The following is a 14628-nucleotide window of genomic DNA, read 5'->3' as shown; positions in this document are numbered from 1 at the left end:
GCACCTTTTATCTAAAGCTGGGTTTACTATATGTTAGATCCCTATCATATAAAGTTCTCATGATAAATGAAATCCTAACATCATAGATTTAATGTGCTTTGCCTAACAGAAACATAGATCAAACCAAATGAGTACATAGCTTTAAATGATGTCCTTCTGGCTACAGCTACGTACACAGCGCTTGTCTAACTGGCTGTGGAGGCAGCATTGCAGTTATTTATACTGACACATTAGGCATAAACCAGAAAGCAGGTTATGATTTCTAGTCCTTTGAAATTATTTTTACTAGCATGTAGCCAGCGATAAGCCCACCTAGCCTCTTCCAGTAGTAGCTCAGTGGTTAAGGTTGTCTTGTAATTGGAAGAATGCTGGTTCAAGCCCCACCACTGCCAAGTTGCTACTATTGGGCCCCTGAGTAAGGCTCTTACCCATACTTGCTGAAGTTGTACTCAGTCATAATTGTAAGTTGCTTTGGATAAATGTGTCAGCTAATTACTATAAATGTAAATAGTGCCCATGACCCTCTGAGATTGGCCTTTAGATCTATATTATATCACTCAATGTATAAGAGAACATCCACACACTCTGGTGGACATATGTTGTAGACATAGTTATACTACCCCAGTCAGATGCCATCTCAGACCATGCCCTAATTTCATTTAAACTACATATGAGCCACAATAATAGTAACCTTGCCTTGCTATCATAGCAGACACATGATTATGTCAGCCACTGCATGTAGAATTATTGCAAACCTCCTAGACTTATCATTTGCGACTAGGATACCCTCAAACCCCACAGAACTTGATCAAATAACTGAATGCTTAGAATCAGTATTCCGCTGCACACTCGATGTTGCGCCACTTAAGAATAAAAAATTAGGGACAAAAAATGAGTACCTTGCTATAATGATCACATTCGCAATTTAAAACAAAACACTTGAAAAATAGATCGTAAGTGGCACCACACTAAGCTTGTAGTCTTCCAGCTTGCTTGGAAGGAAAGCCTTGTCAAGTATAGAAAAGCACTTATTACCCCTTGAACATCTTATCTCTCCAAAGCACGTGGGTGAGAATTTAAAATTAAATATGAAGGACATGAGCTAACTCAACGGTAGTTGAGTGTTATATTAATGTGTAATATATAAATGTGATTCTTCAGATGGATTGTTTAGCTCGGTTGCCAGGAGTGAGAGCGGACTTTGTCTGGTATAAAATACGCTTGGGGAGCGGAACAATCTTTGCGTGTTGTTGTAGTACGAACATAATAGAAGTGTACTGGTTGCAAGTCGGGAGCGTTGGTGTCTACGTCGTTGTACTTAAGTGTATTCAACGAGTTATTGGTGGACGTTTTTGGCGATTTATTTATTTTAGGTATACCGTAAAGTCCACTTTATTGATTTCAACTGTTATACCGGGGCTTGGCAGACCCATTAGCGAGGTTGTGGGTAGTAGGCTGCTGGCCTGACCAAACAGAATTGGATCGAAGTAAGTTAGCTTGCCGGCTAAGTACCAGGCAAATATCCTACATGCAAATGTGCAGAAAAGCGGGTATAAACTATGAAGCTGTGGTATTTGTATTTAAAAAGGGGAAACGTTGGACCCACAGTTGGCAATTTAAGATGTATTGCTAGAGGTAGCTAGCAAGCTAAATAAGTTGGGAGGATAGATATTCGGTCAAAAAAAGTTAGGAAGTCAAGGTAGATTAGCTAACGTTAAGATAGCTAGCCTAAGTAGCTAAAGCTAGTTGGCTACATGTAGCATTAACTCTGTATATAGGTAGCTAGGTATCATACAAATGTTATTAGCTGTGCCTCTGCTTGTTTATTTTACAAATCCGTAGAAGGCTATTGTGTGAGAACTTTAGCAGGTATTTTATAGTCTGGGTACTGACGAACACCTCGAGTTTCTTCACACCATACATCCTTTGTTAAAGTGAAATAGTGGTACAGTCTGTTGCGTTCACACTGCAAGATGCCAACATGCATATTAATTAGTTACCCTGCTGTCTAAGTAACATCAGTTACAAAGTAAAGGTGGTTCACACTATCTAGCTAAACATTTCTCGACGCTGCAGGCAAGCGCTTTAGGGGGGGGGGACTTTGCTAACTAGCTAGGATACGTTACCTATCTTATTTGCTCAAATGTAACCTTAGACTTGTATTTAGAAAAAAGTATGTGCACTGGATTGCAGTGTGCAATGTTAAGTTGCACTGGATTGCAGTGTGCAATGTTAAATGTTAAGTACACATAATAAAAAGACAACGAGGCTTGCCTCGTTGTCTTTTTATTATGTGTACTTAACATTTAGCTCCACCAGAATCTGGTTACCAGCCAACAAAATAAATATGATTATTATTCGTTGAGTCTGTCATGCTATGGAGCAGTGTCAGTTTACACTCTTGTTTCTTCAGACCCCAGGAAGCAGCAACAGCAGGTAAGTTAACCAGCTGCATTACTGCTTCTAGTGGCTGTAAGTCCAAGTCACCATAGTACTGCTGCCTGTGGCACCAGACCTGAGTGCTCTGATCCCTCTGAGGTCCACCCTGTAGTGGATCAATGATGAAAATTAGCCAAATCTGAGAGCTGGGAGTCATGTCTGCCACCCTTGATTATTCAAGAGAAGCTGTGTGTGTGTGTGTGTGTGTGTGTGTGTGTGTGTGTGTGTGTGTGTGTGTGTGTGTGTGTGTGTGTGTGTGTGTGTGTGTGTGCGCGCGCGCGTGCCTGTGGGGGGTGGGGGGGCTTGTGAAATGTCTGAGCAATGATGTAAATCCTTTGTGAGTGCTGAGGTGCAAGTAGAAAAAAAAAAGTTTGCATTTTAATGATGGTTTCTACACTTGAACTGAGCTCAGACAACTAGTGTAGCATTTTTTTCCCTCTGTGTTGTGGACAGTCCCATTTTGAATGAAAATGTCACCCCTTTTTCTGTGGTTTTAGCTGTGTCGAACTTGGCCTGGACTTTCAAATTCTCAGCAGCTACTCCCCCAGCAAACAGCCTTTTCATGGCTTATGTGCAGGATTTAAAAATGTTGCATGCTTCCAGAATCCATGTACTGGATCTTTAATACAAGTGTATATCCCCACCTCATCTCTTTATGGTTAAATATTTTACCACAGTAATATTGCCTTGATATGAACAAGTGCTTTTGTAATGTTTTGGTTGTTTTGAATGAAATATTGTTCTAGATGACTGCCAGTGTCTGACCAACTGTCACTCATGGACAAAGTGGCTGCTGAAACCATAGCAATAGCTGAGGGCTCCTACCCTGACCAAGGTAATGGTTTACAATTTAAGAGACAATATAGAGGGTCATGATTTGGAGGTTTTTTTGAGGAATTATGGTTTTCTAAAACTGACACTCTTTGCCAGGTGCAATCTGAGGAAGTGATGCTGAATAGTATATTCATAAGGGCAAGGTCCTTGCTCTCTAGTGCAGCTTTGCTGAAGGACTATTCTGTCTTGTCTTCACTACAGAGCTTTGCTCCTCAGAAAAGGCATGTCCTCACTTCACCAGTCCAATTTTTGACTAATGCTCTTGAGAATCCTCTGCTTATCTCTCTATTTGGTCTGTGAACTTTCCTGCCTCCACTAGGAACTTGTGGTCCTTTGACCTCAAGCAGCAGCCCCATCAGCTGGAGTGGCCATACCCCCCACCAAGCAGGTACTAGAATGATCTTGTCTGCTGTAATTTCTGTATAAGACTACAGTATCTAGTAACTTCAGGAACCACAGCACAGGCCTTGATATGCTTACATCTTGTCTTTTTTTTTTTTTTAAGTGCCATGTGAAGCATCATGTAGATAATGCTTTAATCCTCCTCCGCCCTCTTTTACTTCAGATGCACTGTTTATGTACTGTTTGTTTCTGAAATTAAAAGTGTACTTTCAGTGCTGCTCAGTCACTATAAGTAGCACCATAAAAAAGAGACCCATCTCTGAAACTGCTTATATCTGACTGTTGTTCCTTCTGTTACTTTGTTCTTCCCTGAATATGTTCAATTACAAATGGCATTTCTCAAAGATTCAATATTCCGTTTAAACTTGTAATTGATATTCATGTCAACACTTGTTTGTATTTTGGTTATATATGGACATGGTGATGGCTAAACACACTGAACATTATTAAACTTATTCACACTCACTAAAACTGGTTTTGATGGACTGGCTGACATTGCTTGACTAGTCGTTTGCATTTTTCACATTTGTGGAAATTAAACACAAAATTGTAATAAATTCAGATGTACATAAGCACAATGTGCTCTCCACATACTTTGGGGGGGGGGGGGGAGCTGTAAACTGACTTTGGTGACCCCACCCCCTTTTAAATAAAATGTTAATTTATGCCTTTTCCTTTGTTTAAATTAATCCTTACAGATTAACTTGGATTTGTAATGTCATTCAGGTTTGTGAAGTAGTTAGGCACAGTACAACAATTTCCAGTGAAGGTGTTTGATTTAATGTACTGTACTATATTGATTGTTGCATTGTTTTCATTGGTTATAATTTTTATCTGGTTTGATATCCTGTTTCTCAGGTGGGGATAATATTTAAATAGGTGTCCCATGATGCAGACTGATCCCCCTATAGCCATTGCTAAAATACTCATGTGTACAAGCACTACTCTGCCACTCTGTCCTAATTGGCATGCTGAAATCAGCTGGATTGCAGACAACTCTCAAGTCAGCATGGGTCCTATGGTTACTCTTACTAGTGGTAAAGGGTGACATTCTCTTTGGCAACATGCACAATTTTTTAGTCTGTAATAGTATACATGTATACTGCATATTGCCTACAAGGTGTACTTATTAAACTAGACAGTGACTAAAACTGCAAGGTGGTCACCAATACTGCAAATAAGTTGTCTGTTTACTGTATATGCCCATTCAGGTACAATGCTGATTTTGCCTTGCACGTCTTCTCAAAATTGTTTCCTTTAATTAGTGTGTGCAAAAGGTTATGACTCATTGGGGGTGCAGTAGTTCATACCAATATATTTTATTCATTTACATTGTTTCTTGTACATGTGCTGTTTGGCTTTTTGCAGTAGTTTGGGGTTTTGCAGTAAGCTAAATTACTCAAATGAACCATAATGGACAGTTTTTCTTTGTATTTTCAGGCCCTACTGTACTAAAACTGTTCTGCTTCTTCTTCACTGGGCTTAAACACATTCTAAAGGGCAGTCAGTTAAGCCTTCAAAGCCTTGGAAAATATAATTTTTGAAAATCTGGAAATCAATATAGTCATCCATGTGAAAGAGCAGTGTTAATAAAGTATGCAGTAGAAACACAACAAACTTACCTTTAGGAGCCAGACCTGGAAAAAAAAAATATATTTTTTAAATTAAAAAAACACTTTATTAAAAAAAAAAAAAAAAAAAAGTCTGCATGTGTTCAATGCATTTTATGGCAGAAAAATTATACTCAGGCCTCTGTATTTAAACACAAAAACTTCAAGCTAAATGTAATAAATATCTGTTTACATTGAGATCAAAACTTTACTTTTAATTATGACTTTATTTCTTTCTCAGAAGAGGGTTCTCACTCAGGCCTGTAGGGTCATGGTATCGCATAGTTCGGCATTTTTCTTGCAGCAAGTAGTATCTTGGCAAATAAAGTAGCAGCATTTACTATTTGACTATGCTACACTGGTTTAAAAATGAGTCTTACTGTGGCTAGTTGTCTTAACATTGTCCTTCAGGCAGTGTTTACAATACACGCTTTTCCCACCTGTGAATTCTTGAAACTTCCACGCAAAATATGACAAAGTGAAAACTTGCACAAATTTAGGATTTTCTTAAATAGAAAATAGTAAACATTAGACAAGTGCTATGTCTGTGACGCTGTGAGGCTTCCTTCTGATCCAACAAACCGGGCCGTTTTTTTCTTCCCATTTTTAAAGTGCAGTTTATGCAAACGATGTTCTTTCTCTCAAATTATATAAATTTGCCTTTAAAAAAAAAGGATTACCTCACTGACTTTTTACATTTTGTACAAAAACCGAAAATCCTAAAAAGGTATGGTAATCATTCCACATGCCCTCAATATAAATGGAAAATTCATTTTCTCGGGACAGCTGCAGATTTCCGTTAGACTGTATTTGCGCTCTAACGCCCTCCTCTGGGAGTGAGCACGCACGGAGATCACGTGAACTCGACACCACAGGAGCGGGCACAGGCATCGTTCTAGTCCGAGTGACTTCACTGTTTCGTATCACAAGCCACTGGGATTACAAGCATCCTACTTTACTGGAGTCGTCCCCTGCTGGATAACGGGTCTGATGTCTGTCCCAGAGAACCGTTAAAATCTTGGCATATGATATCTCGCTTTCCGTTTCTAGTTGGAACCTCGCTCAGACTCATGCAGCCCATTTATGTTCAGAGGAAGAACCGTATTTAATACACGGCTACAGGAGACAAGGAGAAAGCGAATCTCGGTGCATCTTCGTGGGAATGGCGGACCGTGATACGTTACCGCTGCCTCTGGAGATACGAGCGCGGCTCGCCGAGCTAGAGCTAGAGCTATCTGAAGGTGAGACGCGACTTTCCCGGTTTGTGTGTACGATACAGCGTCTCCAGTGGTACTGGAGGAGGTTCGGGAATAAAAGGAGCATATTAGCGCGTAGATCCAAATTTGACATAATGTATCTTAAATCTGCACGGGCCTCTCTTTTGGGTATTTCAGTTCGTTGTACAGGGCTTATGCGCGCGGTGCTGTAATCTTCTGTTTGGAAAACGGTCCAACGGTCCCGATGACCTTGGATGACGCGAAGAAAACGTCCAGTGGACACTGAAGAACACCATGGAGTGACTTTTTCATTCTGTCTCTACCACAAACAGCATACACAAGCACCTCATCTTTTGCTTCTTTGGCACATACTAGTGGTCTAGAAGCGCTATCTAAGCGCCCCCTTTGTAGCTCCAGTCACGCGCTGTGGGTGTAACTGGGTTTTGTTTTTCTCGCAATTTCAAGTGATTATGGTGTTGACTACTTCGCGCAGTCGGAACCCATGTCAAGCGGTGCGTTTGGCGCGTAAAAAGGACACAGATTTGTATTAAAGGCGTATGTCTCAAAACAACCTACACCCTGTGCTTTTTCTACTGTCTCACTCTCGACATTAGAATTATTCCGTTGTTGTAGCAGTGACAGTTATTTTGGCATGTGATAATCATACTGTGGAGAAAATACTCAGAAATGTAGCATGGCAATGCTTAAGTGAGTGAGAATGAAAAGCAGGAGTGTAGGTCACAAGCAAAAGCAGACTTGTTTCATGTACATTGCATCATTCCACTAAGCAAAAGGATAGACACATGTTTTTACTTAGTGGTTTTAACCTCTTCCTATACATTCATGATCTCTTATGCATATCATCTATGCCTTTGTGTGTGCATTTGTATAAGTGAGAGGGACATAAAAAGAGTGAGTCTGGGAATTAATTATTGAGAAAAAAAGAATAAATGCTTGTGTCTAGAGAATGAAGACACAAAGGAGCTGACATCAAAAGGAAAACCAATTTGAAAGTCAGGGCCATGGATATGGCTTAATTACTGTATACCAGTGAATAGGTATTGGTTTAGTGTTAGAACATGAACTTTTCAGAGATATAGGGGTTATATAGGGTTGATTTGTCTGTCCATTAAAAACCCTTTTGGGAGACTTCCTTAAAAACATTGTAACCTGGCCGGTAATGTTGATTCAGTTTAATTGTTTTCTGTGACGTGCTAGTTTTTATAAGGTTTCTGTACTTCCTTCTGATTGGTTCAATCTTTATTGTTCTGTAATGTGATTGGTTGAGGGGACAAAAGCCTGCAGGATCATGACACTTGTTGGGAGATTGACATACTGTATGTTGAATGTAAACATAGATATGCCTATACATACACATACATGTCCTTTACTTTCTTTAGTATGTATTGCATGTAATATGCAGTGAATATTTTGCCATGCAGTTTGCTCTCCAGTCTGTTTTTCTTAAACGGACACACCCTTTGCTGGTCCGTGTCTTTTAGCTTTTAATTTTTGATTAACTTTACATCAAGTAATAATGATATTTTCTCACATTACCCCTTAGTTCTGTGCAGTGCAAGACTACATGTATCAAAATTTGTCTGCTTTTATGAGCGCTCTCTCTCTCTCTCTTATTTATTTTATCTCTGTCTGTCAGATATGTCTCTGTATGGGATATTGTGTGTGCGTGTGTGTGCAAGTGCCTGTGCATATGTGCGTGAGAGAGAGACTGCTCTGTTGGATATGTTACCAGGTGTATTGCTACAGGACAGGTGCTGTACTGGTACTTTAATAAGCAAACTCTTTCTTCTGTGTGGGTGCTTATGTGTGTACATGCATAAACATACTCACACTCCCTCTCTTGCGATACATCCAGGTAGTCATAAATTAATATTTTATTTTTACATTTTCAGTTCTACCCTTATTGTGTATGTGAATATACATGTGGCATAAATTAAGAAAGTTTTTGGACAGGTCTACATTCACTTCCATGACAATGGAAGAGAGTGCATGTGTGTGTGTGTGTGTCTGTGTGTGTGCATGTATACGCATGTTTTAATTTAATAGATGAAACGTATACTGTTATATATGTGAATCAGACCTGCATGAGAAGCAGAAGGAAGCAATGGGCTATTTTTAGTCTCAGTCATGTGACATTGTCTCCTATTGGTTATTCAGACTCCGTATGTTTATATGCGCAACAACCTCCCATTATGTACATGTGTGTGTCCTGGGCAGGACAAGCAGAATAGCAGAAATGGAGATGTAGAAAGAGAGGGGAGGAGGATTCATTCCTGGGGTCAGGTTGCCCATTGTATGTATGACTGCAGCTGTCCAACATCATCTGTTGCTATTTTTAATTTATTCTGAAGTATGTGAATGGAGTAGTCTGTCCAGGGCCCCATTCTGCATTCCAGGCATACGCAGATCAGTTGTTACTAATCCAGTCCTCAGGTCTCCTAACCAATCTTTGCCGCTGCTCTGTTCTTGCACCCAGCTCACTGTTGCCAGGTACTTGTGTTTACATAACATGATCAACTGGCTCAGGTGTGGTGATAGCAAGGATAGAGGGACAATATGGCTCTGGACCCACAGAAAAATGGACTGAAATGGTACTAGGTGCTTAGCCATCACTGTAATTGGGTATTCTCTGCCTTTATAGTTACAAAAATGGCACATTTTTGTAAATCCTTATGGTTTGCAAAAAGAAGGTGTGGTTTTCTAAAACTGGGGCCAGGCTTTAACTGATATCCTTCTTGTTGGTCAGCTTCAGTCTCTTAAGGCAACAAATGGAGAGCTGGATGTTATGACAACTCCTGTGAAACTACTGCTCAGCGTTTTCTCAAAATAGAACCATGGTTGACCTTATGCTGTGTGTGTTTGTGTGTGAGTGTGTGAGCTTCTGCATGGGTGTGAAGTATAGACCCATAGTTACACATTACACACACACTACAGATGTATATTTTTTAATATTTCAAGATGTGCTAAAAGCCACAATTACATTGTGTGTGTGTGTGTGGGTGGGTGGGTAGGTGCATGCACAGTAATTGACAGAGTGAATAAGCCTGTGACCTACATACAGTTTTATTATCCCATATCACAACATGTTCTGGAGAGAGGGGGTTTGTTAGAATGAGAAGCAGTGTGTGTATTTGTCAGAGAGAGCAAGAGAAAGCGGTAGTATGAGGAGGATATGTACTGTTGTTTTTGGCTGGATCTGTACAATTGTTTCTGTTTCTATGTGATATTTTAGATAATGTTTGTGAGAGCTTCCATCATTGCTCAGAAGTAAAAGAATATTGGCAATGTTATTGGATATTGTTCATTTGCACGTGCAAAGTGCAGCCTTTATTTGACTGTGCTTCTTAAATTTATATCACATGTTAAATGATTTAACTTTGACGTGAATAATGTGTGTGTGTATATGTGTGCACTCATACATGAATAAACTCAGTGACTGACTGCACTGTAGCTGTACAGTAGCTGCTTTGACCTGAGCCCATAACCCCCTGTAACCTTTTTTCTTTAACACCACATTATGAGGTTTTTCTGAGATTTGCATTAGCAGCATCTCATGTAAATGCTCAGTGACACTGCACTAAAGTTTAAACTACAGATGGTTCCCTGTAGTCACAGATCTTCAGGTGGAGGTTTAGGCCTGAGCATTGCTCACAGTGTAGCTTGGCAACATGGCTCTCAAAAAGAAATTCCCATGGATACTGAGAAGGCATGCAGCATAATAACTATGAGGACAACACACCAAAAAGGAAAAAATACATGCCTTTTCTCGCACTGTGATCCCTAATGAGCCCTCCTATTTGGGGAAGGGGTGAGTATCTCAAACACAAGACAGTGATTTGTGCCAATTAATTCAAATTGAATTTCCAAAAACAAATGCATGATCAAACCCGCTCTCCTTAAGACATCAGGGAACTGTGCTAAACTTGTGAAACTTGCCGAAAGAAGCGATAAATGGCCTGGGCTTCATGTCGAGGCTGCCATAGTGACAAGCTTGACTACTGTTGCCTGTAATAAAGATCAGTGTGTGTCCATCATCCACACATGCATGAGGTGGTTTCATTGTTCAAACAGAAGCATTTGCTTAACAATTTGAATAATTCTAAATTAAATCAGCAGTCGTCTGTCACATGCTTTTGTGGAGATGAAAACATGCTCATATACTTCCCTGCTGTTGTGTTTTAGACTGAATCTTTATTATATTCTAGATGAGTTCACAAACCACCATGTAGACGTTTTAAACTACTTAGCCTTTTCAACTCTTTCCGGTTACATTTTAGGTTAGGCGTTATGACTTGCTACTTTGTGACTCTTGACAGATATTTTGTGAGCTCATAAAAAGGCTCTCTGAGAAGAAAACTGAAGTAATAGACAGTAATCACTAGTAATAAGTTTCTGCAGAATGTCTGGTAATGCGTTAATGAGAGATGGGAGAAGAAATGACTCTGCCTTTCCGCTTGTTAGAAGCATCGTTGTGAAGTGGAGAACTTGTGACTTTTTAACAATACTTTTTTGGAGCTGCTGCTGCTACTTTGGAAGTCAGTAAAAAACAAAACTGCAAAGTACAGCTACATTTCACACTTAGAAACAATAGACCTGAGACCACTTTTGGAAAACATTTTTATAGAATTATTTTAATCTAGGTGTAAAAATGCAGAGTGATGCAGCAATCTGAAGGTAGTAATATTCCATAAAGCATGTGCTGGACAAAAATCTAAATTTCTATGTATTATAAAACATAAAAAAAAAACTCTAGGTCCAGATGCCATGTCTATGTCCAGCATGGACTGGCTCACTGATAGCTGTGTGTGGTACAGGTGAGCAGATTTATGTACTATAGGTGCAGAGGTAAATATTGTGCTCATTTTAACATGAGAATTCAACGAGACATGAGTATTTTTTAACATATTTGAGAATTCAAGACATATTACATCATTTAAAGAAATGAAGTTACATCGAATCATTGTGAGGTCATCCAGAATGGCAGTGTCCCTGCTGAATGTGTCTTTCCCTGAAGTCATATATGTCTGCTTGGAACAGCTTTATTATTATATAATCCTTTTTGTCATATAAGTGTGTGTGTGTGTGTGTGTGTGTGTGTGTGTGTGTGTGTGTGTGTGTGTGTGTGTGTGTGTGTGTGTGTGTGTGTGTGTGTGCGTGCGCGCGCGTGCGCGCGTACGCGTACGTACACATTCTAATTGTTTGTTGGTCAGCTCTCTGAAGACCCACTAACCCAGTTTGGGGAATGTGAGCTTTGACTCTACCGTCTATTCATTTTTTGCCTGTGTGCTGCATGTATATGATGGTCATGAAATAATAATTGGAATTATTTTAAAAGTTGCTGTACTAGATTTTAGCATAGTTCAAGGAAAATATCTGGAAAGATTAAAACTGCTTCTGACATAGATCATGGATGTATGAATCCCTCTCTCTCTCTCTCTCTCTCTCTCTCTCTCTCTCTCTCTCTCTCTCTCTCTTTCTCTTTTCATTACTGTTAAGGGACATTATCTCTAGGGAGAAACTCATCCCTGTCCTCATTTCCTCTTTTTCTGTCATCATGGGTACAGTCCTTGAGTTTGGTAGTATTCTGGGATGTGGCATGAAAACATTAAATCAAGCCAACCTCAGTAGTTATTTAACACTATTACACTGTCATTTCAAATTTCTTTGTTGTACAAACAATTGTTGATGCCCCAAAATTCTAAAAATGTATGCATATGTGTTTAGCAGGATGAGATGCAGATATCATTTCAATTACCTGACAAAAATGTAGGTATTATGAGCATATACTGCTTGTTGTATAAGGGGAAGAAAATCTTTTTTCTCCTTGTACTTCATGTATTAAATCAGGTTAGCAGTAAAATTGGAAAGAAAAGCAGTTTCTGAGCAAAAGATCTTTTTCCACTTTCTTTCTCTAACTCTTTTTTTTTTTAAGTCATTGAAGTACTTTAAATATTATGCTAACAGGACAAATGCCTTTTTATTCATTGTTTTAAATTCGTTTTTTAGATATAAATAAACCATATCAATCCTGAAGAAAATTGCAGTTACAATAGTAACAGAAGAATCACAATAATAATAATAGTAATATCTGAAGGAAGCGTGATTACTCAATTTTTGATGAATTCTTTATTAGTTTCCTTAGAATTCTTTGGTGACAAACACACACAAGCAAAGCACATAGAATATCATAGGAGTGAAAGGCTTTAGTTTAGATATGTGGTCTGTATTTGAGGGTTTTGTTGTTGTTGCTGTTGTTCATTTCTTGTTATATGGATGAAGACTAATTGAACTAATTTTGTATTGGGCCTTTTGTAGTATTTGTCTGACAAAATAGAAAAGTTTCAAATGTAAACACTGCTAGCAAACCTTATTTTACACACTATTTCAATTTGTTAGGAACTTGCCATGCATGAGGGAGATGTCTTTATCACCTAAAAAGCTTTGGCTGAATGAGATCAGCTTTATTTCACTGACATTTGTGGTGACTTATTGTAGTTCCTAATAGCTGTGGATTTTGAGTATTGCTCCTGTTCTCGTTTGTAGGGGACATCACGCAGAAGGGTTACGAGAAGAAAAGGGCAAAACTCATTCGAGCCTACTTGCCCCATGTACCAGGTAACACACAGAGAGACACCCTCTTGCATGCAACCTGTTGTAGTGTATACACTTTATACAGGATGATTTGCTGAGCTTTGCGGTTTTCTCTTCTTGGAAGTCAAAAAGAGTTTGGGTCTGTTTGTGTTTACAGTAGGGGCGGAATCTCGAGCCCCTGTCACCCCTTCTTCATCATCATCTTCCTCATCTCGTTACCAACGGCGTCGCTCTACTGGCTCTCGGGATGAACGATATCGTTCAGGTAACATGCAAGCATCCGTGTGCATGCGCACACAAGAGCGTATATACACACACTCAACTCATTTGACGTGTTTCTTATTGCATCCAGTAATAGATTGCAGCATGTGCCAAAGCATTTTCAAGTATGTAGTTTTGATGTGATGTTTCTAGTGAAAATAATTATAATAAAATGAAATATTATAAGAATTATGATAATAGTATTAGTAATAGCAATAATAACAATAATATGGTGATGCCTTCATTCTTCTATCTCTCACTACCTCTACCTACTGTTTGTTGTGCTTTTCTTCTGTCTCAGATGTGCACTCTGAAGCAGTGCAGGCAGCGTTGGAGCGTCAGTGTGAGAGGAAGATGGCTGTCCCCATGCCCTCTAAACGACGATCTCTCGTTGTCCAAACATCCATGGAGGCATATACACCCCCAGGTCACTACGGTGTGGGTGGGTGGGTGTGTAAGGTTTCATAACATAGAGGTTCCATGTCAGTGTATTCCAAAGTCTGTGTATTTTTGTTTTTTTATGTGTGTTATTGCCTGTACTAAATCCTCATAATAGAGGTTTCATGAAAATGACATTCCCTTGCACTTACATAGTGCAAATACACTATGCAAACCCCCATTCACCAACGAACCAAAACGGTTGGTTTTCCCTCTGTTTAAACTTGACACACACACGCACACAAACATAAACATTCAAAAGGTGGAAAACATCTGCTGAGTTCAGACATTTATATGGTTGGCCGTCATGCAGCACTAGGCCGTTGTTGAGACTGGCTGTTTTCCTGCTATCTCTCCCAATGCTGATAGACTCCTCATCAAGCTCGGAGGCAGAGGGATCCCTAGGGAGGGCCACAAGTGCCGGGGTGGAGGCCTGGATCAGCAGAGCGATACGTGGATCATCTTCATCAACCACATCATCATCATCGTCACACAGTAATGGATCTGCCAACGCAGCACGTCTGGCAGAGAATAGCGCACACAATTACAACAGTGAGCACAAACATTTACCTGCAGCCTTTCGCAAACACACGTATGTGCACACACATAAAACAAACATAAAGCAGTGATTAGTGAAGTAACTGAAATGTGGAAGAAAAACCACACCTGACACTCCTCCCTCTTAACTAATACTTACCAAATGCTTTACTCTCTACTGTCATACTCCATGGTAAGCCACCTGGAATGTCAGCCCACATATTAAATATTCTAAAGCAAGCTCATTTTAAAAGTGTCTTCCCAAAAGACAGGGTTAA

At 39.5% G+C, this 14628-nt stretch overlaps 1 protein-coding gene and 1 long non-coding RNA gene across 6 annotated transcripts in view; both read left to right on the top strand.

Moving 5' to 3' along the window:
- Positions 1-1110: 1110 nt before the first annotated feature.
- LOC113584131 (uncharacterized) lies at positions 1111-4346 on the top strand. 2 transcript variants are annotated; one of them, XR_014125756.1, is made up of 5 exons: positions 1111-2436; positions 3186-3274; positions 3370-3494; positions 3593-3661; positions 3779-4346. It is a non-coding gene; the product is annotated as an uncharacterized LOC113584131 (long non-coding RNA). The 2 variants fall into 2 exon arrangements; XR_003411382.3 differs by having other exon boundaries at positions 3593-4346.
- Positions 4347-6043: 1697 nt separating this feature from the next.
- dip2cb (DIP2 acetate--CoA ligase C (putative) b) overlaps positions 6044-14628 on the top strand; it is a 34118-nt gene continuing 25533 nt past the window's right edge. Inside the window, exons 1-5 of one of the 4 annotated variants that reach the window (XR_014125755.1) lie at positions 6044-6526; positions 13067-13138; positions 13272-13379; positions 13677-13817; positions 14183-14365. Coding sequence is in view for 3 of the 4 variants with exons in the window: in XM_081722477.1 (XP_081578603.1) it covers positions 6448-6526; positions 13067-13138; positions 13272-13379; positions 13677-13817; positions 14183-14365 (583 nt within the window). In the remaining variant the exon portion in view is untranslated. The remainder of the gene's footprint in view (positions 6527-13066; positions 13139-13271; positions 13380-13676; positions 13818-14182; positions 14366-14628) is intronic. The other 3 variants (XM_081722477.1, XM_035527952.2, XM_035527953.2) reach the window with 3 other exon arrangements.

The sequence above is a fragment of the Electrophorus electricus genome, chromosome 11 (genome assembly GCF_041902795.1).
Source record: "Electrophorus electricus isolate QZ-2024a chromosome 11, ASM4190279v1, whole genome shotgun sequence".
Lineage (NCBI taxonomy): Eukaryota > Metazoa > Chordata > Actinopteri > Gymnotiformes > Gymnotidae > Electrophorus > Electrophorus electricus.
The sequence above is the reverse complement of the archived record's forward strand: the minus strand, read 5'-3'. Positions and strand labels throughout refer to the sequence as shown.